We start from the raw sequence: 23,634 nt of genomic DNA, 5'->3' as shown, positions 1-23,634 counted from the left end.
GCTCCATAATTGGATAAAAGGATGTGCTTGTGCATCTGAAGTACAAGGCATGGTTTTGTCTATAGGTGCGTACTTGCTGACTGTGTGCGCTCACGATAACATGCTGTAACTCTGTCATGATAGGAGCTGCTCTGAGAGCAGATTACATAGCTTAGATGAGATATAACTGCTTGTACAAGCACATGGAAAGATAAAGCTGAAGGATATTTCACACTTATCACTTTATACTGGCCGCAGAGCTTAGCGATGTTAGGGAATGTGATGTTCCTTTCTCCCCTGTCAGTGCTAACTTGTACAGATTGGGTGACCTATGAAAACATTTTTCCTTCAGGAAGTCTTGCGATTTCCCTTAAGTCTGTAGAAAATGAACTTCCACATAAGGACTACATGTAATGCTCGTCCAGATGCTTTGTGAAAGGCCTTCAATCGGAGGAGTATGGTTGCAGTGTTCTGCTAGTGTCCTTGCTCTGTCTTCCTTCTGTGCGTTGCTTACCAGATAATTCTAACACCAGTTCTAGACCAGGCCTTCTGACAGCACCCTGGCTGGACAGTCTGTCAGTGAACTGGAATGTGGTCTGATGTTGGAGCTAGGCTGATGGTGTAGTTGTCTGCTGTGGGATACAGCTGAGAAGGAACCCCGGCTTTGAGCAAGTGCTGGTGCTTTCTGGCCCTTCAGCGAGCAGGGTTTGGGCAGCTAAGCTGGTGCTAAGATAGCTCAGTTTCAACATGGTTTTGAAACTTCATTGGTAGTTTTCTACTAGCTGAGCCTACAAACCGGTCTGTGAGCAGGAGCTCTGTCTGCCGGTGCCTTCCCATTGATGGTGGTGGAATGCAGAACAGGGACCTCCCCTTGGTCTGGGTTGTCATGAGATGAGTGTAGTTGTGATGTCAAATGGTCCTTGAAGGATGTTAAAGGAGGGGTCTGGACTTGGCTATTGTTCTTGCCATCTTCGGGCCTTGTTAAGAGCTGCTGTGATTGAAAGGGATCTCCTAGGCTTATGTGGCTTGTACACGTGCTTTCCTCAGGTCCTCAAAACACATTGATTTTAGCAAATACAAGGCACTGTTACCCTCAGTTTCTTGGACACGTTCCACTGAAAAACGTCAACAAGCATATGTGTTGATTTCTGTAATGATATAAAGATAAATTACTCTTTCTTCTACTCAGAATTATTTCCTTTTTCCTATGGAATGGTTATAAAAACCAGAGCTATTAAATATAGAGCAGAAACTATAGTACTTTTTTTCTTTGCAGAAAAAGGGTAATTATGGAGAAAATGCAACTTATGCCAAAAAAAGCATTAGAGAATTGGATGGCTGCTATGTTTGAGGGATTAAGAATGTGACTGTTCCCTGGATGGAAGACCTTAGAAGCTTGCAGCATGACATTTGAAAACTAGTGAGCTGTTCAGGTTGTCTGAGCTGTGGTCACTTTTTTTTTTTTTTTTTTTTTTTTCAATGGAGAAGGTTTGGAGCTGAGCAACTGCTTCCATTTGCAGATCTCACAGTGAGATCAACAGTAGCATGGCATTCAAGTTGCAACTGAACAGCCTAATTCTATCAATGCAGCAAGATAGAAAATAGACAGTTTGGAGTAAGAACAATGTTCTTAAGAACAACATTCACTTTCTAGTTCTGTTTTTAGAATGAAAGGAGTTGCAGCAATAGTCTTCCCTCAGTGGTTTGGCAGACAGTTAAAATAGTTTAGCTTCTGGCACTGCAAGCCTCTTTCCGTACTATTTTGGGGGCTTTAACATCTCACTTATGAATTACTGTAATGCTTCATCAAACTGTGGTATGTTTTTTTTTTTTTTTTTCTTTCTGAAAAGGCCTCAATTGTTAGGTCAGGGCAATGATGTCACAGCAAGTCCGGTGCTTGATAATAACTCCAGTGGTTGACAGTGATATGCTTTGTTAATGAGCATGCTTCTAGAGTAGTGTGGGTTGATCCCAGCTGATAATGATGAAAACTTCAATTTGTAGTTGGAACGACCTGCAGGACAGCTACTGTGTACTATACATCTAATAGCTTAAAGTCCAGACCTACTACTTCCAAATTTCAGGAGAGTGCAATTAAAAAACTGAATGAGCTGTTCCTTTTGCTCAGGCTAGAAATGCAAAAAAAGGCTAATTTTGGCCAAGTAAGTCCTAAAAATGTTTTATAATTTAGTGTAGTGGCTGGGGGGAAAAGAAATTTCTTGAATATAAGGCCTTTGTTTTGCTTAAATGACAACTTAATTAAAAAAAAAAAAACACGCTTCTAAGTATGCGTTGTGTCTGTATGCGTCAGTTGACTGTCTTGCTGAAGAAATGATTAAAAACAGATTTTGGTTCTGTTAAGCTTAATAGTAAAATATATACATGCTCTAAAACTCTTTCCTGTGGCAAGAGAATTCTTGTCTGGTTTGAAATGTTTAATCCCTGATACATTCAGTTTGATCATTGTGTCAAAGCTATAATGAAGTAGAACCATTAGTAGTGCTCATGTGGTTCATGACTCTAGATCCTCTGTACAAGCCTTTTCTTGAAGTTGGACACTGTAGAGGATGGATTTTAATATGTATATTGTGATGAAAAGTCACTCGGAAAGCCATTGTTCCCGTGTCTTCAGTGCTTGATAGGTTAGTGGTGGGGAGGGAATTGAGGATTAGGTGGTAAAATGGGACTGTAGGCAGTATAGCTTCCTATGGTCTTTTTTCTTGTGGTGAAGCTGAAAATTCAGGTTATTTTAAAACACTTTGTGGAAGTAACGCAATGAAACAAATGATACAAATGCAGGCTGTTCCCAGTTGACATGATCTTAAGCAAAAAAGGCAAAAACAAGCTCCAGTTTAAAAAAAGTGTTCTGTAATACATAATAACCTTGTGTGACAAAAAGAACATGGTATTCCAGATGCAAATGCAACAGGCTGCAGTGGTGAATACAATTCGAAGTAGTATTCTTGCAAAGCTGTGCAGGCAAAACTTTGTAAGCTGAGGCGTGCTGTTCCGCTGGAAGTGTGTTGTGTGAATTCCTGGTGTCAGAATGGATGTGTACGCCTAAGTACACTGGAGCATCTCAGAATCGTTACATACTGTAGAGGGGATGTCCCAGACATTGGCTGTAATTCTAGCCAAGTTGTTGAAACTGGAGACATGCTTAGAAAGCTCTTCTTATTCTTGGAGTTTGTTTTATTAATAAGGTGTTAGTCAGAGATGCTGGTGAAAGGACTATCTTAATGTAGTTTGTTTTGCCATTGGAAGCATTGGGCTAAAGCTGTAAGAATGTATTTGCCAACTTTGGAGTTGTTAGGTATGACCTGAAAGTGGTAATGGGGTAGAAATGCAGTTGGCTGAGGGAGCTCTACAACAGCACTTGTAAGAACTTACCACAACACGTGTTGTGACGGGACAGTGCTGAATGCCATCTTTCTGTCTTCAGCCTAATGCAGTGTTCTACAGTGCTACGGATGCAGGGTTCATTACATTTTCTTGCAGCCTTTGGGAAGCTGATAGGTTGATGGGGTGTAAATTACTATACTTATAAATTCAGGAACTTACTTTAGTCCTTAGTCTGATTTTCTTTTTTGTCAAAATAGCTTAATCTGTAAGCTATTTTGTACATCTGAAATTCTCTTGCAGAATTGATACAAAGGTGAGTTTTTGCTATATAGCACGCAAATCAAGAGCTGTGCACACTTATACATGAATATTTATTCCTTAAAGGTGCTTCTTTTTAAAGATGAGAGAAGAATTTCAATTCAGAAGTATTTATTATTACATTAATGTCATTCAGAATAGTTGAAAATAAATCCTCAATTCTTCTGCAGGTATAAAAAAGTATGTTGTCGGCCTAATTATCAAGACCTCTTCTGATCCAACGTGTGTAGAAGTAAGTGAAGTATTTTCAGGGGAGCAAAAGGGAGGCAAATGATTTGCATAATCTAACTTCTCTTTTCTGTTCTCCAGAAAGAGAAAGTGTACATTGGGAAACTGAATATGATTCTTGTTCAGGTAAGTTAAACTTCCTGAGGTTTTGAATCTTGTCAAAAAGTATTTGCTTTTGCATAAGTACCTAATGTATGGGCGTTTCCCTTTTCAGATTCTGAAACAGGAATGGCCAAAGCACTGGCCAACTTTTATAAGTGATATTGTGGGAGCGAGCAGGACTAGTGAAAGCCTTTGTCAGAACAATATGGTGATCCTTAAACTATTGAGTGAAGAAGTGTTTGATTTTTCCAGTGGCCAGATAACTCAAGTGAAAGCTAAGCATTTGAAAGACAGGCAAGTATATATATTTAGTCCCTCGTAAATAGTGTCTACTTTGTGCCTGCTGCCAAGTAGTTTTTCTCGCTGTGGGGTTTTCAGTAAACACCTACATCTGTCTAATTTTATTGCTGAGATTTGTAGAATACTGATTTTTCTTTTAAAGCAAGATTGTTGGGTGGTACCAAACTTCGTTAAGTATATTCCTGCATTATTGCAAGTAGCCTCCTTTGACTGATGGTTCTAGCCTTTTAACAGAGATTTCAGTGTTTTGAAGACAGAATTTCTAGGCACAGATTTTGTACCACTTCAAAAATAGAAAGTGTTGTTCTCATCAAAACTTCTAAGAAGTTGGGTGGCTTGTGAATACCTCCATGGATGTAGGCCTTCAGAACCTGTTCTCTAAAAACAGACACTTTGGTTAAAATGGATTGTTTATGGAATGTGGAAATGATTAATTTTTGACTTTTGTTTCTTATAGTATGTGCAATGAGTTCTCTCAGATATTTCAACTGTGTCAGTTTGTGATGGTAAGTTTTATTTTTAATTTTTTAACCTTTCTTCCATTCCACCCCCTCTCCATCGTGCCGAGTAACACCAGACTTTAATGTGTTCTTACAGGAAAACTCCCAAAATGCTCCCTTAGTTCATGCAACGTTGGAAACCTTGCTACGATTTCTGAACTGGATTCCTTTGGGATATATATTTGAGACCAAGTTAATCAGCACACTAATATACAAGGTATTTATGTAATTATTGATGGTTCTTTAATTCAAAAGTTAAAAAACTTAGCGTGCAGCATTCTTGTAAAATGCTTTTTTCTTTTCTCAATAGTTCTTAAATGTTCCCATGTTTCGGAACGTCTCTTTGAAGTGCCTCACAGAGATTGCAGGTGTCAGTGTAAGCCAGTATGAAGAACAGTTTGTAACACTTTTTACATTGACCATGATGCAGTTAAAACAGGTAAGGTTCTAGTGAATCTGTTTTCTTTTAACAAAATCAACTTCTGTAGAACCTACTTCAATTTATAAATTAATATTCATTATAGAGATCTTGATAGGAGAAATGTTTCTCTTCATTGTGTCCTTTAATAGTATTTTTTGCTTGATCAGAAGATGTTAAGTGTATTTTTTAGAGCTCTAGATTACATCTGTATTTCTGATGGACTGTTTGATTTTGGTTAATTCAAGAGCTGCATTGAACACTTGGGTTGTCTGCTGAGGAAAGTTGAGAGAAATGCAGCAAACTTTGTTCTACATGACACACGAGGCCTAAACTGTCTTAACCTCTACAAGCTGCTGTTTTAGTGTTAGAAAGTGGTGGAAGTTTGTCACATAAATCCCTACTTCTAATTATATAACTTGCTAATTCCTCTGAGCAGTTCAGATTCTTCAGGTACATGAGGTTGTATCTAGTTGTATTTGCATCTGATGTGGACGGTTACAAGTGGGGTGTTCTGTTTTTTTGTTTTTTTTGTGTGTGTCGGGGGGAGGAGGTAGGTTGAACTCGTCCATGGCAGTGTTAAATCATCCTTTCATCTTTTTAAGCATCACATAGGACAGATACTGTCTATCTAATTTCTATGAGAATGTTCATAATGTTAAAATTATGGATGCTTCTGAAGAACATTCTGAATAGTGTTAAAATGCAGTTATTTTTGAACAAGTTCCCTATGAACATGTCTACTGATTTGAAGGCAAATTAGCTTGCTCTGAGAATAATTCATTGTAACGTATTATTTTGGGGATTAGTGGTATGCTTAATAGCTTAAATCATTTTATCATAAAAATGCTGCCTTTGAGACTGTGGCTTCACTTTAAATCTGAATGTTTGAATAACTTTGACTTCCAGTACTTTTATTCTGAAGATTACAATATTATGGTATTACTGTACTTCCTCTTCAATGATAAGTAGTATAGTTTTCCGTGTATCTGGTAAGGATGACTTATCTTAAATTTCAGAGTGGCTTGGACTATACAGCTTACCCTTTCTGGAGGGTGAGGACTGTTATGAGTGAAATTCTATGCTGTTCCATGTAAACAGTTTTTTACTTTAATGAAGTAACTGTTAGATTTGCTAGAGGATACAAATGTTTTGTAATCCAGTACTCTTTCAGGTGCTTTGCTTGATTAGCAAAGGTACCTGGCAGCTTTGTGTATTGACTTCAATCTCTGTTGAAATGTTCTTAAATACTGTATGTGACAAATGACGTGGAATTTATGAAGAAATGCTGTATTGTCACTTCCAAGCCTGAAGAAAAGCAAGGCCATTTTAAGAGCTACATTTAATATTATGAAACTCATGCCTCTCAGCAACAGATGTACTGAATTCTTCAAAGAAGAAATTGAACTGTTACTTTATTAGTGATAACCACGGACTATAAGTGTGTTGCCACAATATAAATTGGTTTACTTCTGTTTCTCTGACATTGAAGTATAAAGATGAGTTTGTGATACAAATGAGCCAACGTGTGCTTGATCTGCATTTGGGGGAATGTGTAAGAACGTTTCTTTGACCTCTTTTCCTTGATTTTGTCCAGTTCTTAATGTTCTGTTCAAAACCATGTTTCCCTGTAACTTCTTCAACAAATTCTGTCCCCTGAATTCTAAGTTTTAAGTCTTAAAGGTGCAGGAGTTAATTCTGCTGCCGGTGTTGCGTACCTTGTTCCTTTTGGCCTATTTCTGTTCTGGAATACTGGCTAATGAGGGGAACCATGATTATTTTCAACATGTCATTGGCTGCCCACAGATAAGTCTTCTAAGATGCAGGTAATTTTTGTCAGGAATACGACAGCAAGCTATAAGCAGACACTGGGCTCTAAAATTATCTCGTTTTCAGTTGTACCTTGCAAAAGGAGATTGACCAAGGGTAAAAAATAGTTCTTACAGAAAGTATTCTGTCATCCTGGGGTTACATATAAAAGCATTTATCTTTCTGAATCTGGAGAATTAGTAATTCAGTGGGCTAGCTGCTACCACTAGTTGCTTCTGAAGCCAGCAGTTTATTAGCAAATAGTACGCTAGGCAGGGGAGGTGCTGCTGTTGGCTCAGCACACATTATTTAAGCTCAAGCAGATGCCACAAATTTGTACTAAGCTTTACTTTTTGAGGATAGGGGGAATAGAACATGGTGCTTCACATTTGCCCGTCTTAATGGAAGATATCTTCATGCCAAACGTTTTTTTGAGTGCTTCTTAACAATTAGGTTGTCTATTCTTTAACTGTCTATTTTTCCTGTATTTATAGTGTTAGTCCATCTTTGAAGTGCTTTAGGAAAGGCATATTGCTGTTCGTGTTGCATCTCTTTCCTGATCCCCCCCAGCTAAAGACTTCAGCTGGAGCTATAGGTTTTTTATTTAGTTATAATTTGACTTAAAGGAAGATTTTTTTATGCAGACACACAAATTACTGTGTGTTAAGTGTTTGAACACTGTCTTATTTATTTTTTTAAAGATGATGCTCTTGATTCTAAATGCAAATACCCATGGCTTAAGTATTTTTCCCTTAAAAGAAAAGTTGAATGCCATCTTGGGTATTTAGCATGTTTTGCAACTTGCAGGTTTTTAGTGTAATTGTTGCATCTGAATTTGAAGCAAACTTGCATTTATTTGGCCTGAAAGAATCAGGACATTGAAAACTTGTTCTTTACCTCTGAAGAGGCCCACCAAATCTTGAATATTTTCCAAATCTTTCTTATTAATTTGTAAATATTATGGGAGAGGTCTTTCATGTTGTTTTAAAGTTATGACAATGTAATGTTACTGGGTATAGGTAACACACCATTTTGTGGAATGGCTTTGCCCAATGCCAGCAGAAAACGTCTCCGAATAGGGTAATATTACCCTTGTCTCTGCTCTTAGAAGGGGTAGCATGTTCAAGTATATGTTCATGTTTTCATCCTACTGTCCATTCTGGAGACAAGTATGAAGTGAAGGAGTAGGAAGACATTTGGAAGAGGGGCCTATAAAGGGGATGTTATGAAGGCTTTTTTTCCAAAACAGTGAAATAGTTGTTAATAAACAGTATTTCTACTTGCTTACAGGACATTATTGATCATGTCTATCTTTTTATTAGATGCTTCCTTTAAATACCAATATCCGACTTGCATACTCAAATGGGAAAGATGATGAACAGAACTTCATTCAGAATCTCAGTTTGTTTCTCTGCACGTTCCTCAAGGAGCATGGTCAACTTATAGAAAAAAGATTAAATCTGAGGGAAACATTAATGGAGGTAAGTTGCTTAGTTTATCCAGTTTATAAATGTAGTGTGTTCTCATACTCAAAGGATGTGATGGTATAATCTCTCGATTTCCTTTGGGAGGAAAAAAACATTTTTTATAATTAGTAAATCACATGAATACAAGAAAGTTTCCAAAAATTTTTCCCACTGTGTTTCAATGGTGTTCTAGTTTCAGTGATTCTATATTAGAAATTAAGCCTAAAAATAATAGGTTTTTCTTTCCTCCTTCTTAATTGCTCCTCCTTGAGAGTGTAAATACATCTTTAAAATAAGTTGAGAAATACGGTGTATTCTTTTCCATGGGTCTTTACAGACGATATTTGTTTAGCACACATACACAGATAGTTGTTGCTACAACTTCTGACAGCTTGTGTGTGAAGTAAAGTAACACGCTTTCTCTTCATTCAACATCCAAACTTGTTTTCTAGGGTACAGCGCATGCCGTAGTTCAGCTCTCCTGTCTTGGTGTAGCTTCTTACCTAATTTGCCACTTCCCAAAGTTTGACTGAAATGCTTAGAATGTTGTCCTTGAGGATTATATTCAGTTCCTGTGCAATAAGCGTGACTGCTATACATTGCCTTCAGTGCCAGAGCTCTAGCAAATTGCTACTTACTGAGCACACTTTATTATAGTGTTACAGGTCTTGGCAGAGGACCCGTGATCCCTGATTATCAACTGTCTTCCAGTTCCTGAGAATAAGACTTAGTTATCCTTCCTTTCTGTTTTTCCCTTTCCTTTTTTTTTTTTTTTTTTTTTTTTTTTTTAACTGTGAATAAAAGATTTGCTGAGGATGAGCTGTTCTGTGGTGACTTTGCTAGCTCCCTCCCACTACTGAGCTCCAAGGGGATGAAACTGGCTCCATAGCCCCTTGAAGCACTACTTCCAGTGTCCCAGAATTGAGCCTTCCACAGGTATGGAGGCATAGGGCGAGGAACTGCCCTGACACATGTAGAAAAACAAAACCACAGTTTAAACCTGGAGACCAGGTGTCATTGGGAGGGTCCGTCTTTTGCAGGTGCACTACTTCTAATCCATCTGAATTCTAGTCAATCTTCTATCTATAGTATTCTCAATACATTTCTCCTCCAGATAGTTCTCTACCCAAAAAAAAAAAAAAAAGTTTATTCATAAGCTTGTTTAGGAAATAAACTAGAAGAGAATTCTTAGTCCATTAATGAAAAAAAAAAACCTGTTCCTGAATAATTGCTTAACTCAAACTTCACAAACTTTCACAAAATAGCTGTCAGTCAGGGACCACTGCTCACGTTTTGGCCTGTGTTGAGGCTTTATTAAGAAGATAGTGTAAACAGCTGAAGTTGTTGCATGTCCTGTGGAAGTGTTTGTAAGTTGTAGTGCAGTTCTTATATCTTGTCACCTGTCCTGTTCAGTGTGACCACGTTAAAATGTTTAACGTCTTTAAAATAGATGTCTGCAAAATTCAGTTCTAAATGAGTTTGTGTCTTCTCTAGGATGTTAAAATGTTATACCAGAATTCTTAGGGTGGCTTGAAATTGTTGCAAATTTGACTCTTGTAACCCACGCTGTAACAGAACATAGTGAAAAAGCTTTTTAAGGTAGCTGTGTAATTCTAACCTATTTACTCTTGCACTGTGGAAGTAGCTGACCACCTATGAAACTGTTTCACAGAGTCATTGGTGCCTTGTAGACTAGTGAAGGAAGGTAGATATTCAAAGTGAAATTGCCAAGAGAAATTGACCTGTATAGGGCTGATACAGGTCAATTTGAGTCCCTCTTTTGATGTAATCTGATTCAACATCTTTACCTACTATTACTATCTAAAGTGCTTTGAGTTGCTGTAGTGTCTGAGCTTTGACAATGTATTCAGATTTCATTGCTTCATTCTGTTTTGTTCACTGGTGGGGTATTGGTTTGTATTTTTCACCAGGGATTTAAAAATAAGCTGTGTTAAAAATGTTGGCATATGTAGTTGGTATCTCTTTCAGAACAGCATCCTTTTCAGTCTGCCTGGTGGCTGTTTTGTCAGTGAAGTAGAAAATGTTCTAATAGATCTCTTCCATAGAATGCAAATGAGTAGCGTGGCTTTGAAGGTTGTCTTCAGGATATAAGGATCTCCAGAATAAAGTAGCAGTAACAGTCTTGAGAGTAGCAGTTCTTGAAACTAGTAGTTGAGGGTTTTTTTTAAGGCCTAAAACAAAAGGTCTTGCAGAAGCTCAGAGGGCATGATTTTGATAATACAGACAATGGGCTGATGTGGCTATTGCATTTTTTAGACATCTAGGCTATTTTAGGTTTAAGAATTGACGTATGATTTCCAAATAACAGCAGATGACATGGCGCTATTTTTTTTTGAGTTCTTCTGGTTGTTACTCTGACTCGTAAGTAGTGTCACTTACATGTAAATGCACCTTGTTCTAAAATTTTACACTAATTCAGCATTTCATCAGCACTTGGATAATTGAATTCAGAGCAATATGGTTTTGATATGATTCTGTGTTCAGAAATAATAATTAGGTGTTTGAAACACACTCTTCCAGGCTCTTCATTATATGTTACTGGTATCAGAAGTTGAAGAAACTGAAATTTTCAAGATTTGTCTTGAATATTGGAATCATTTAGCTGCTGAGCTCTACAGAGAGAGTCCATTTTCAACATCTGCTTCTCCATTGCTTTCGGGAAGTCAACACTTCGATGTTCCTCCAAGGAGGCAGCTTTATTTGCCTGTATTATCCAAGGTAATCTTTGCTGTAAAGATACTGTAAAGGTTTAGATACTGTTCCTAAATTTAGAAACTTCACTTTATGTAAGGAATGACTTCAGAAAACTTGTTAGTTGATTCAACTCCAGTTATTTAACATGGTGCAATTTCCAAAATTATTTTAGGATGACACCAGTAGATGACTGGAGTATTAATACAGAGTTAATTTGCTTTAGACACTGTGTATAAACATAAGACTAATTAATAAAAGAAAAGGAAAAAAGAATTTATTTAATGACTAACCCTGTTTTCTTCCATGAAAGCACTAAAGAACTTACTTTTTTGTAATAGACCTGTTATATAGGGTTTGCGTAGTAGGTTTACTAGATCCTACTGACAGTTTCTGTAATTACTGGTTTCCAGCATGGATCTTGGTGGGGTTGAGATTTCTCAACTAAGTAAATTTGTCATAGTATTAAAAAAGGAATTGGTTGTATAAGAGCTGAAGTTAAAATTATTGAAGTCTTGAGTGTTGGAGTTGGAGGAAAAAATGTTTGTATTTAAAAGGTGCCTAATGCTACAAACACCTTTGAAGTTCTAGAAGGTATGGTACTTTAATTTGAAAAACAAACGAAAAACAAACAAAAAAAACCCAACTCTTGTTCGTGTAGAGAGGGAAATCAGCAGGCACTATTCTTAATGGCTTTTTAGTTAGCATTAGAATATCTCCTTCCAGGTTGCTGGTATATGAGGTGACCTCATGAAGTTCTGGTTGTACCCTTTATTTTCATGCTGCAGTGCAATTCAATTCAAACTGTTTTCTAACATGCAGGTTCGATTGCTAATGGTTAGCCGCATGGCTAAACCTGAAGAAGTGCTAGTTGTGGAAAATGATCAGGGGGAAGTAGTACGAGAATTCATGAAGGATACAGATTCCATAAACTTGTATAAAAATATGAGAGAAACATTGGGTAAGTGCACTAGCTGGTGTTCTTGTTCTGTAAGTCTGTGGAGCTGCACCAGCAGCATGTACGTGTCAGATGGATAGCTCAGGTAGATCTGAATTACATGGGGAGGAAAAGGATCATCAGTGAGTAGTAGTACATACACAAATTGGAACGGTAGAGGCAGCATTGGTCTGAGGCTTTCAGTTTTGAGCATGTAGTGCTCCTGTATGACTTCAGTAAGCAGTACTATACTACCCATTTTTTGTTGCTTGCCTTTTGCCATTGGAAAACCTTGGTTTCTTTGCCAAAATATGTCAGATCCAATGAAGCATGCATGTGCGTCTTGCATTTATGCACGCATACGTTCCCTTTGTTATCTTTTGAAGCCTCATGCTCAACTGTCGACCTTGTTAGCAGTGAATCAGTAGTCCGTATGTATTGTAGAGAACTTAGGGGTGTGTGTTTCTTTTAATTGTATTAAAATTGCTACCGCATGTCCTCATCCTTAATCATATTTCAGATACAGGTTGATATTTACAGGTTTAGTTAGTGTTTGATTTCTGGTGTTAATTATTGGTTACAGTGTATTAATCTTAATGGAAGATTCACTTTTTAAAAAGCAAGAGCGCAGTGAAACCTGCATTCTGAGGCATTGTAAAAATCTGTCGCCGAATATGACCTTAAACTGCTCTTGATTTCTGGGGATTTAGAATTTCATATTACAGAGCTGATGCAAGTGTATGAGTTGTGATACCTGAATCTTCCCTTCCAGACTTGTTCAGGAGTACCATCTCCATTTTAATGGCAGATTTAATGACACAGGAAAATTGACTGACTACTTACCACAGCATAATGTCCCCTGTAGCTAACCAGTCCCGTATTTTCTATAGCCCACGAGTATGAATGTCTTTTGTTAATAATTCAATTTAGTAACTTTACTGATTTGATACACAAGACCTTAGTTAACTTAAATTTTTGTATTGTTTCCATACCTTCTTTGAATAGGGTTTAAAAAAAAAAATTGGGTTTAAAGTTCTAGTTTGTTCTGTCATAAGCTCACAATAGAAGCATTATGCTTAAATAACATTTTCATTGTCTTTTTCTTAGAATACAGCTTTGCCTATGAAGATGTGATCTGGCTTGTTGTTTGAAAATGCACCTGCTTAATGTTAATTGTCTTTCAGTGTATCTTACGCATCTGGATTATGCAGACACAGAACGAATAATGACTGAAAAACTGCACAATCAAGTGAATGGGACAGAGTGGTCGTGGAAAAATTTGAATACCCTATGTTGGGCTATAGGTTCAATCAGTGGAGCAATGCATGAAGAAGATGAAAAAAGATTCCTTGTTACAGTAATTAAGGTATCATGGTGCAGAACTAATAGCATTGTCACACTTACTTATTTCTTGAGCATAAACTACATTTAAAAAGATACTGCTTTAACATTTTAGCAAGCTACCTTGTATAGCAAACAAGTTAATTAGAAAAATGTAATGGGAAGTGTCATATCCCGAATTAAAGGCTGATATTTTTTTCAGTCATGAACAATGCCTTAGTCCAAATAACCTTTTTCCCTGTGAAAATTGGAGGGAGAAGATTCATTCTGATGAAATCTTTGGTATTTCCAAAGCAAAACATAAGGAAAAGGATTAATATTGAAACGAGCGGCAAAATAACCCACGTTATTTTTGACCAACAAGAACCCTCCTTTTCTGCCACTTTCTTGATACTCCTTGATCAAAGTGAATTTTAGGTAAATATGTGCATGAGAAGAGTGCAGGAAGAAAATGTTTTCTACAGGACTACCTTGCCTCACTCTTAACACGTCATACAAATTTGTACAGGGGATTTAGTTTCCTCTATTTGAAGTGTGGCATCTATATCTTTGTTAATATCAGCTGGCTGGCCAGTATTCAACACTGAGGGTTGCTGAAGTCTACCCTGCAGAAAGTATCAGTTACATCTAAAATGCGGATTTCATGGCTGAAAACATGGCGTTCCTGATTTAGTTAAAACTTAAATAACAGCTCCAGTTGTAAACAATTTTTTGAAATTTTTTGGGTTTTGAACTTGATAATGGAAACTGCTTTCTTGTATCTTTGTTACAGCTCACTTCAGCCTTTTATACTTATCTTGTAGTGCTTTTAATTGAACTGGACAAGCCTGGGGAGGAAACTAATAATATGTTATATTGTAGGATCTCCTGGGACTCTGTGAACAAAAGCGAGGAAAAGACAATAAAGCCATTATCGCATCAAATATAATGTACATAGTAGGTCAATACCCACGGTTTCTGAGGGCTCACTGGAAATTTTTGAAGACAGTAGTCAACAAGCTATTTGAATTTATGCATGGTAATTATCTTTTTCATTTGCTCTTAACTTTTTAAAGAGAAAAAGTTGATGCTCATACATATGCATGTCTAAGGAAAAATACTAAACCAGTAATTGACTTGACTTAATTTAGAAACCCATGATGGCGTCCAGGATATGGCTTGTGATACCTTCATAAAAATAGCACAAAAATGCCGCCGACATTTTGTTCAGGTTCAAGTGGGAGAGGTCATGCCATTTATTGATGAAATCTTGAACAATATTAATACAATCATCTGTGACCTTCAGCCACAACAGGTATGTTGAATTCAGGAGTGTGGGTCAATTTCTAAAGCCCAATAAAAATTTACTTGACTGAAACCTAGGAATGGTTTTTCAGACTTGAACTGTATTGCTTATTTTTTTCATTACTGACAGTGCTATGATGTGAAGGGTACGTTTGGTTTACATTATTAATATCTTAATTAGGATTCTTGTAAGGAGAATGAAAGTGTTTAGTTAAAATCCTGTTTTCTAGAATGTTTTTACAAGTGAATAACATGCTGAATCTAAGTTTGAGGTTCTGATTTGGGAAAGAAGAGTATCTGACTATAATAGATAGGTCTTGTATGTGCAGGAGTGAGGGGGTACTTCTAGGGAGGATGCACTCCTTTAAGAGAGCATAGTGCACACATGATGTATTTCAATGTACTGAAGCCTTTGTTAGAGTAGGCATTAAGTGTGAGCTTGCACATAAATATTATCTTAAGTTAGCCCAATGTAAAAGAAAGAAATTGAGATGTATCCTGAGAGTTAAAGGTATATGCTAGAGCTTCTTCACTTCAGGATATGGTGGCAAAATGAAGAAAGACTGCAGGATGTACGTAGTGACATTTGAAGGGACGGGAACGGAGCTTTGCTTTAAATGTGATGAAAGTAAGAAAAGAAGAGAGGTCCTGTAAACTCAAGTGGGAAGAAGGTGTTTGGACAGTGGAAACCCATTTTCAGTCTGTTACGTGCTAGTTGAGAACAATATAAACTCTTCTGCATTCTTTTAACCTTCCCCCTTTGACTTCCTTTTTCCAATCAGGTGCATACGTTCTATGAAGCAGTAGGATACATGATTGGGGCACAGACAGACCAGACTGTACAGGAACATCTGATAGAAAAGTACATGTTGCTCCCTAATCAAGTATGGGACAGCATAATTCAACAGGCAACAAAAGTAAGCCCATAAATTTTAAGTGCATTCTGTGTTGAGGTAAAGAAAACCTGCTGTTTTTTTCCCCTGCTATTAGGGTATACATAGCTGTGGTGGACTTCTAGAAAGCAATGGTGGTGACGTGATAGTAAAAGCGTTGTTTGGAGAGAGCATGTTAAATGACAATACTGAATTATATCTGATTTAAAGGACAATTTTTTATTACTTTACAGAACATGTTGCTTTGCATGTTCTGTAAAGGAGAAGGAGAATTTTGAGGAGAAGGGAATTCTATGCAAATGATTACTTCTCATCAGAAAAATGGCTTTTTTTTTCAAGACTCCCCTTTGCCTGGGCCACATGTTCAACTGAAGTTCTTATGAAATTAAAACTTTTATGAAATTAAAACCCTGAATTAAACAGCAGTACATATAGTGTGTAAATTTCAGTGATATGTTCTTCAATGCAGAGTAAGATAAGTTCTTTTAAAGTGATAGTTGTTGCACTAAAAGAAAAAAGGCATTCTTATTCATTAAACAAAATGAACTCCAATTTTTTGACAGAATGTTGATATTCTGAAGGATCCTGAAACTGTTAAGCAGCTTGGTAGCATTCTGAAAACCAATGTGAGAGCGTGTAAAGCAGTTGGCCACCCCTTTGTGATTCAACTTGGAAGAATTTATTTAGATATGCTGAATGTGTACAAGTGCCTAAGTGAAAATATTTCTGCAGCTATTCAGGCTAATGGTAAGAAATTCTACGTTGTTCTTGAAAATGGGACTGACAATGCATGTAATCAGGTTTCAAGTACGATACAAGGAGGCTAATTTACTGTGTGTTTTTAGTGTTTGGGCAAGTGGAGAATGGCTGAAAGTGTGCTTGCTTAGATGATTTTTTTGTTGTTGTTGTTCACTGAATGCTTTATTCAAATAAAGAAACTCTGTTTCTGGAGGGGGGAAGGCTATATGCAAGAAAGCTTGTGAAAGATGCAAAACACTGTAGGCGCTTGCTTAGAACTAATACCTGTCTTGCTGAGGCAAGTTGTAGCATGCATTCTTCTAGCTTATTCTGGTTTTTGAATACGAGGAAACTATCTTTGAGTTGAGTCTTAATGTTGGCAGAGTTATAGCCTGGTACTGCTACTAAATAGCTTTAGTACAGAAATGCAGTACATAGAACTACAGTGAAGATGCCTCAAAGTTGTCATAAAGCAGACCAGTAATCACTGAGAAGGAATTGTCAATTACCTGACCAGTTTTTGCTACATAAGCTCGGGCCTATGGTATCCAAGTAGAATGTGCTGCTACGATAGTTCTTGACAAGATTAAATGAGTCAGTTATTGGATTAGTCATCTGTGTTATGACCAATTTCCTTACCCATGCAGATGACGCTAGATGGAAGTGTGAATGTTAAGTAAGATTTTGTAAGTGAGCAGCTGGTTGACCTTGAAGGAGCTTCTCAGAGTTTGGAATAAAACTGGCTGTGAAATCAGTGTTTTGATTCTGCAGCTCTAATGGCCAGAACTTTTTTTTTTTAATATTATGAAGCAGTTGGTAGGACTTCTAGTATGGACATGCTCCTAGAGCAGCAACTACTGCGATTGTGCTTGCCTCAGCGTATGTTTTCACAATTGCCTCTATTTTGCCCATGATGTCTCTGGTGCCAGAAGCAATTCTACTCGTTTCCTTGGCTGCAGTCTTCCAGGGTTTCCCTTGGATGTACTGTAATGGTTGTATGGCTTTGCACTCAATCAGAACAGGTTTTACCGATGAGATTACATTGACTCAGTGTGAGAAACAACTAAGAATGAGGCTCCTTGTGTAAACATCAGTCTGAAGGATTAGGTCTGTCTGGGGAGAAACGAGGAGCTTGCTTTAGAACACTGCGTATTCCCCATGTCACTTAACGAGAACCAGATGTAAGCTTGGTCCAGATAGTAAGATGAATGTGCAAGACTCCTTTACTTAAAAAGTGAGTTGAAGCTTTGTTTTGGATCTGTGCAAGTAGGGTATTGCCTGTAGCACTTCTATAATGCGAAGTAGCAACTTGGACCTATGGAGCTAGAACAATGGGGAGGTAGTTCTTATCTGCAAAATATGTGTAAGTCTTCATGGGTATAACAATGAAGAATTCTGAGTTTATGGTATCAATTGAAGTGAAATCTGTTTGGTACGCTTTACCCAGATTAAGTGAAGCTTTAAAACTTTTCAGGTGAAATGGTGACAAAGCAGCCTTTGATTAGAAGTATGAGGACTGTAAAAAGGGAAACTTTAAAACTGATTTCTGGCTGGGTGAGCAGGTCCAATGATCCTCAGATGGTAAGTAAATTTATTTTATACAAATAGCTCATAAGACAAAACTAGTAAGAACCCTGTCCTTCTGTTGACTAAAGAGCAGTCAGCGTCAGCACTGTTCCTGTTCACAAGAACTTGTTTCAGGAGGACTGTAAAATACGGAGGATGAAGTGTGATCATACAGAGGTAGGCCTGAACTGTTCGAGATGCTTCAGTTAATTTTAGCTGAGGGTGATCCTAAGAGGGGAGCAAGGTTTAAGAGAATCGTCTTGCAACCACTGCTGGATGGATGCAGTGCGTGGGAAGTTTGTGTAACATATTCCTTTGTTAGGAAAGGTATCTCTGTAACTAAACAATTAAGCTATAAGCTGTTCACTTGAGACTGTGCAATAACTGCATTGTTATAACCATGGCTTGCTTTTCTATTTAGGTAGCTGAAAACTTTGTTCCTCCCTTGTTGGATGCAGTTCTCATTGACTACCAGAGAAATGTGCCGGCTGCTAGAGAACCCGAAGTACTTAGTACTATGGCTATCATCGTAAACAAGCTGGGTGGACACATTACTGCTGAAATACCTCAGATATTTGATGCTGTTTTTGAGTGCACGTTAAATATGATAAATAAGGTATTTAAATTTAAATTTTGGATAAAGCACCCTCCCTAGAAAATGAAGGTAAAAAGTGGAGTTACAAGTTGCTTTTCTGTTCCAGGAACTTGGAATGTCATGCTTCTGGAAGCAGAAGTATACTTAGTGTAGGGCTAACTACTAAAATTAATAAAACTTTAATATTTATGAATATAAGTATTGATCAGCTCTTTCAGTGTTTCCTCACTGAATACCAAAGCTGATGCAAACTGTAGCATAAAAATTGCAATATGTACTTGCATAATACTTGAGTGCTACCAGCCGCTTTGCAATAGGGTGGAACCAGAAATTGTACCCCTGTAGTAACAGAGGTGCTTAACAAGCGTTGAGACCATCTGTCTTAAATCTGTGCAGCGAGTAGTGCTTAAGGTTGTGTACTGACAAAATGTAGCTCAGCCTGTCAGTGTTGTGTAATGCTAGAAGATGGTTTGATCAAGCTTGGGTCATGAAAGCAAGGGAGAAAAAATTATTCAGAATTGTAACCTTTCCTTTGTATTCAAACTTATTTAAGTCAGGGGCCTAACTGCTGTTCCATATTGGGTATTGACTCTATCTTCTTAGCAGGAGATACCCTGATAGATCTTTCATCTATTCAGGAATTTTCACTTTTTCTCCCCTCATTATTTTTTATAGGATTTTGAAGAATATCCTGAACATAGAACAAACTTCTTCTTGCTACTCCAGGCTGTAAATTCTCATTGCTTCCCAGCATTCCTGGCCATTCCACCTGCACAGTTCAAACTTGTTCTGGATTCTATTATTTGGGCTTTCAAACACACAATGAGAAATGTTGCAGATACAGGTAAGCTGAATTTTTAAGTATGAAATATGCAGACTTCGCTTGCAGTATCAGATGATATTCTGTGGTAGACTACGACTTCTCTGTATCTTTTTCTTTAGTCAAATACAGTGTTCTAGTTGCACAATGCTATATTGCATTTGTACAGAAATGGTATTTTCCTGTCTTGGTTTGAAGCTGACAATCAGGTATACATGGATGTGCTGGAAGTTGGAGGGGGTTTCTCTCCCACAGCTGCAAGAGTGCCCTGGTAGAGTTTCTGCTTGCTGTCTCTTCCAGATGTGAGGGTTCTTCTTCTGAAATTGCTAAACTGACGCGATAACTAATTGCTGCTAAAGCTGGTGTTTTAGCTCTGCTTTTGTTGTGCTGCCTGTGATGTTTGACTTTTTACCTCAGTAAGACAGTTGCTGAGTAACCACTGAAAAACCCAACAGAAAAATAAACGCCTGGGGTGAACTCAGTCCGGGAGCCAGCTTTGGCAAATGGAAACACCTTAGATTGTGAAGAATGGTGCTTCCTTTGGACAACAGCAGGTTAAACTTGAGGTGAAGTTTCACTGAGCAGATGTATCAAGGGAGGCTAGGAGAAGCTGCCTGTATGTGCTCCATTCTAACAGCATCTTGACTACTGTATAAAAAAGTAGCTGTAAAGCCACCTAGTTTTCAAGTCAGTAGTAGAGTAGAAAGGATTGGAAGAAAAGATATCTTTTGAGTGTCATTTGAGCTAGTAAGCTATCTGTGTTCATGTAGTTTTCCTTTCTTAAATTTGAAAATACTTCTTTGCCACAGGGTTTTTCACTTCTGCTGGCACCAGTAGAGTGGTGCAGTTGTTTCTTTACGGTTCTGCTATCTAACAGTAAAAACGAAGTCAGTGCTGCATATGTAATGTGGCTACAGCCCTCTAGCGGCTACCCGAGAAAATCATTACATGTGTAATGCTTCTCAATGCCTATCAGAATTTCCTGGGACGTTTGCCCCACTTCGGAAAGGCAGAAAGACGCATGGAGACTTTAATCCTGTTTTGTTGGTCATCTTTGCTTTTACGCATATTTTCCAGGACTTCAAATACTTTATACTCTACTACAGAACGTTGCGCAAGAAGAGGCAGCTGCCCAGAGTTTCTATCAGACATATTTCTGTGATATCCTCCAGCACATTTTCTCAGTTGTAACAGATACTTCACATACTGCTGGTAAGAATGCATATATGTGAGCCGGTTGATAAAAAACAATCCTTTTAAGTGTCAAAACAATGTTACATAACCTGTTCTTGAATAATAGCAATAATAACAGCATATGTATAACTTTGATCCGTTCAGGTTTGACAATGCATGCATCAATCCTTGCATACATGTTCAACTTAGTAGAAGAGGGAAAAATAAGTACTCCATTAAACCCTGGAAATCCAGTGAACAACCAAATGTTTATTCAGGAGTACGTTGCTAACCTTCTCAAATCTGCATTTCCTCATCTGCAAGAGTAAGTGTGCTGTGGTTATTTTATCCTTTTGAGTGGTTTCTTATGTCCTGAAATGCTAACTGATGTGTTTGTTTACTGTTAGTGCCCAGGTTAAGCTGTTTGTAACAGGACTCTTCAGTTTAAACCAGGATATTCCTGCCTTCAAGGAGCACCTAAGGGATTTCCTGGTCCAAATCAAGGTACGTTCAGCATGCTTTATTTTAAGAGATTTAAAGAGATTATTCAGCAGGAAGCTGATCTTGGAAGTTACAGGACAGTGTTTTTTTGAGGAGATAAAAGTCTACTGCTATTTAAAATGTCAGGAGAAATCTCTTATGACTTGAGCATCAGTGGATGGTGGATCGTGCAATCTATTTCAGCATGACTTATGTGTATAAATTGGGATCAAATACTTGATACTGCTTGCACTTTGTGTATACAATTTGTCTAAAATGGCTGCAAAACAGATTGTTTCAATTCTGCTTGGGACTGGGGCATGTTTTGAAACATACCGTAGTAGTACTCTGCCTTTTGTTTTTCCGAAGATGCTAGAATTCAGGATGATTGTAGGAAAGCGCGTGTTGAAGTAGTGTCAAGACTACAGTAGTCAGGTAATTGAAAGTAGCAGTGATGCTGTTCTAGTGACCATGTGCTTGAAAATCTGATGTGAGACGTGGTGAAAATCTTACAAAATTTTGCATTCCTTTGTATTAATTCTGACCTTAAGAATGGAAAGCAAAGCAAGCAAAAAGTCTGACAGGGAACGTGAAGGGAAGGTGTTTCCTGCATTATTCTGGTATAGTCTTCCTAAAGCGCTTGACAATAAACTAATGATTTCATGTGAATTATACAGGAATTTGCAGGTGAAGACACATCAGATTTATTCTTGGAGGAAAGAGAAACAGCCCTTCGGCAGGCTCAAGAGGAGAAGCATAAACTTCAGATGTCTGTACCTGGCATCCTTAATCCACATGAAATTCCTGAGGAGATGTGTGATTAAAAAATAATAATAAAACAAGTTATGCAGTTTTCTTTCTGTACAGCTACTTTGTTGTGATAGAAGAAAACAGCACTTGGATATTTGTTGACCAAAATGATGCCAATTTGTAAATTAAAATGTCACCTAGTGGCCCTTTTTCTTATGTGTTTTTTGTATAAGAAATTTTCTGTGAAATATCCTTCCATTGTTTAAGCTTTTGTTTGGTCATCTTTATTTAGATTTGCATGAAGTTGAAAATTAATGCATTTTCAAAGTAATTACTTCATGCCCATTTTGTGGCTAAGGGGAAAATAGGCAAAACATAAGTTGTAAAAGACTATATTGCAAAATTATACAATTTCCTGTAAGAGTATCGATTTTTAATTTGGGATCACTTTCTTTCTAGCCTGCCCTGCAGCCTAGGAGAAAAGGTAATGAGTAAAACAGATTTAATTAATCGTTATGCAGAGGATTATAGTGCTGCATTTTTTTGATCAGTTAGCAGCTTTTTGGACTTGAGTGGTAAGGCTAGGCTACATGTATTTGCAAGTTGTATGGCAAGTTTGCAGCAAGATCATGTGCATATCATCCCATTGTAAAGCAACTTCTAAAGAGTATGGGAACACAGTACAGTTAGTTATTTTTACACAGTTCTTTTGTTTTTGTGTGTGTGCTGTCGCTTTGTCGACAACAGCTTTTTGTTTTCCTCAATGAGGAGTGTTGCTCATTTGTGAGCCTTCATTAACTCGAAGTGAAATGGTTAAAATATTTATCCTGTTAGAATAGGCTGCATCTTTTTAACAACTCATAAAAATAAAAAAAAAACAAAACTCTGGCTTTTGAGATGACTTATACTAATTTACATTGTTTACCATGCTGTAGTGCTTAAAGAACACTACTTAAAAGCAAAATAAACTTGGTTTACATTTATTTTTCTTTCTTCGGCTTATTCTTTCATTGGATGAAAATGCTGTGATCGTATCAAAGATTCCTATCCTGAAGGCATAGGAAAAGTTCTTTGAGGTCTGGATAGCTGTTGCTTCTGGCTTCCCTAATCTCAAGGACTTTGGCTATGCTCAAAAGTTAACACAAAATAAGTTGGGTTCTATTTGGAAGTACAGTAGCTGTTCTGACTTACCTCCATGACTAAAAATATTCCATACTACATTGCTATAAAATGCCATGAATAAGGTACTCTTGCTCTCTATATGGACTCTTTGTAATTTATTTCAAAGAGTTTCTGCACTGTATCTTGACTAAACAATTGATACTAGTACATATTAATAACGCATATAGACAAGATCTGCAGTTATTTTTCTACCTAAAGTTTTGTAGTTAAATGATTTTCACAGATTTATGGATTACAGATAAGAAAAACAAGCAGTATGAACACTAAGATGGTGTACAGTCTTGGCTTCCCCATGTTTGTAACGTCTTTCCTCTGTTTTCTAACAGTTGACATTAAAGTCTCCCAGTTTTTTCCATTTCTTTGGTCTTGTAGTCTTAGGATTGTTACTGTGATGCAAAGTATAACCGTTCATGCAGAGCTGTACAACAAGGTTAGACAGATGTGGAGATGTTTTATGTAAGTTTGGATACTGTAGTTAATTTTGTACTGTACGTTCATTTTGAAGTAGAAGTGCATGAAGTAGCAGTGTTCATAGAGAATTTAGCTGTGACCAGAATGTTTCCAGCCTTATAGTACTGGTCTCATTCTGTTTGTGAACATCTCTCCATTGTTCAACTTAGCTGGCCTTAAAAAACCAAAGCTCCTACTGCTGGAACATCATTTATCACAAATACTGTGATTTGAAAGTGCTAAGCTGTAGA

The 23,634-nt window shown here is 37.4% G+C and overlaps 1 protein-coding gene across 2 annotated transcripts in view; it reads left to right on the top strand.

The window, feature by feature from the left end:
- XPO1 (exportin 1) overlaps window positions 1–22,734 on the top strand; it is a 38,800-nt gene extending 16,066 nt beyond the window's left edge. For both annotated transcript variants that reach the window (XM_032183940.1, XM_032183939.1), the window contains 21 exons: window positions 3,810–3,871; window positions 3,949–3,993; window positions 4,082–4,263; window positions 4,727–4,775; window positions 4,867–4,986; window positions 5,080–5,208; window positions 8,319–8,477; window positions 11,004–11,201; window positions 11,997–12,135; window positions 13,296–13,477; window positions 14,314–14,470; window positions 14,583–14,746; window positions 15,519–15,653; window positions 16,193–16,376; window positions 17,842–17,948; window positions 18,355–18,549; window positions 19,204–19,372; window positions 20,426–20,560; window positions 20,687–20,846; window positions 20,929–21,025; window positions 21,679–22,734. In XM_032183940.1, the coding sequence (XP_032039831.1) occupies window positions 3,810–3,871; window positions 3,949–3,993; window positions 4,082–4,263; window positions 4,727–4,775; window positions 4,867–4,986; window positions 5,080–5,208; window positions 8,319–8,477; window positions 11,004–11,201; window positions 11,997–12,135; window positions 13,296–13,477; window positions 14,314–14,470; window positions 14,583–14,746; window positions 15,519–15,653; window positions 16,193–16,376; window positions 17,842–17,948; window positions 18,355–18,549; window positions 19,204–19,372; window positions 20,426–20,560; window positions 20,687–20,846; window positions 20,929–21,025; window positions 21,679–21,825 (2,915 nt within the window). In that variant the 3' untranslated portion in view covers window positions 21,826–22,734. The remainder of the gene's footprint in view (window positions 1–3,809; window positions 3,872–3,948; window positions 3,994–4,081; window positions 4,264–4,726; window positions 4,776–4,866; window positions 4,987–5,079; window positions 5,209–8,318; window positions 8,478–11,003; window positions 11,202–11,996; window positions 12,136–13,295; window positions 13,478–14,313; window positions 14,471–14,582; window positions 14,747–15,518; window positions 15,654–16,192; window positions 16,377–17,841; window positions 17,949–18,354; window positions 18,550–19,203; window positions 19,373–20,425; window positions 20,561–20,686; window positions 20,847–20,928; window positions 21,026–21,678) is intronic.
- Window positions 22,735–23,634: the final 900 nt, after the last annotated feature.

This window comes from Aythya fuligula, chromosome 3 (genome assembly GCF_009819795.1).
Source record: "Aythya fuligula isolate bAytFul2 chromosome 3, bAytFul2.pri, whole genome shotgun sequence".
Taxonomy (NCBI): Eukaryota; Metazoa; Chordata; class Aves; order Anseriformes; family Anatidae; genus Aythya; species Aythya fuligula.
Note: the sequence above shows the minus strand (reverse complement) of the source record. Positions and strands in the feature narration are given on the sequence as shown.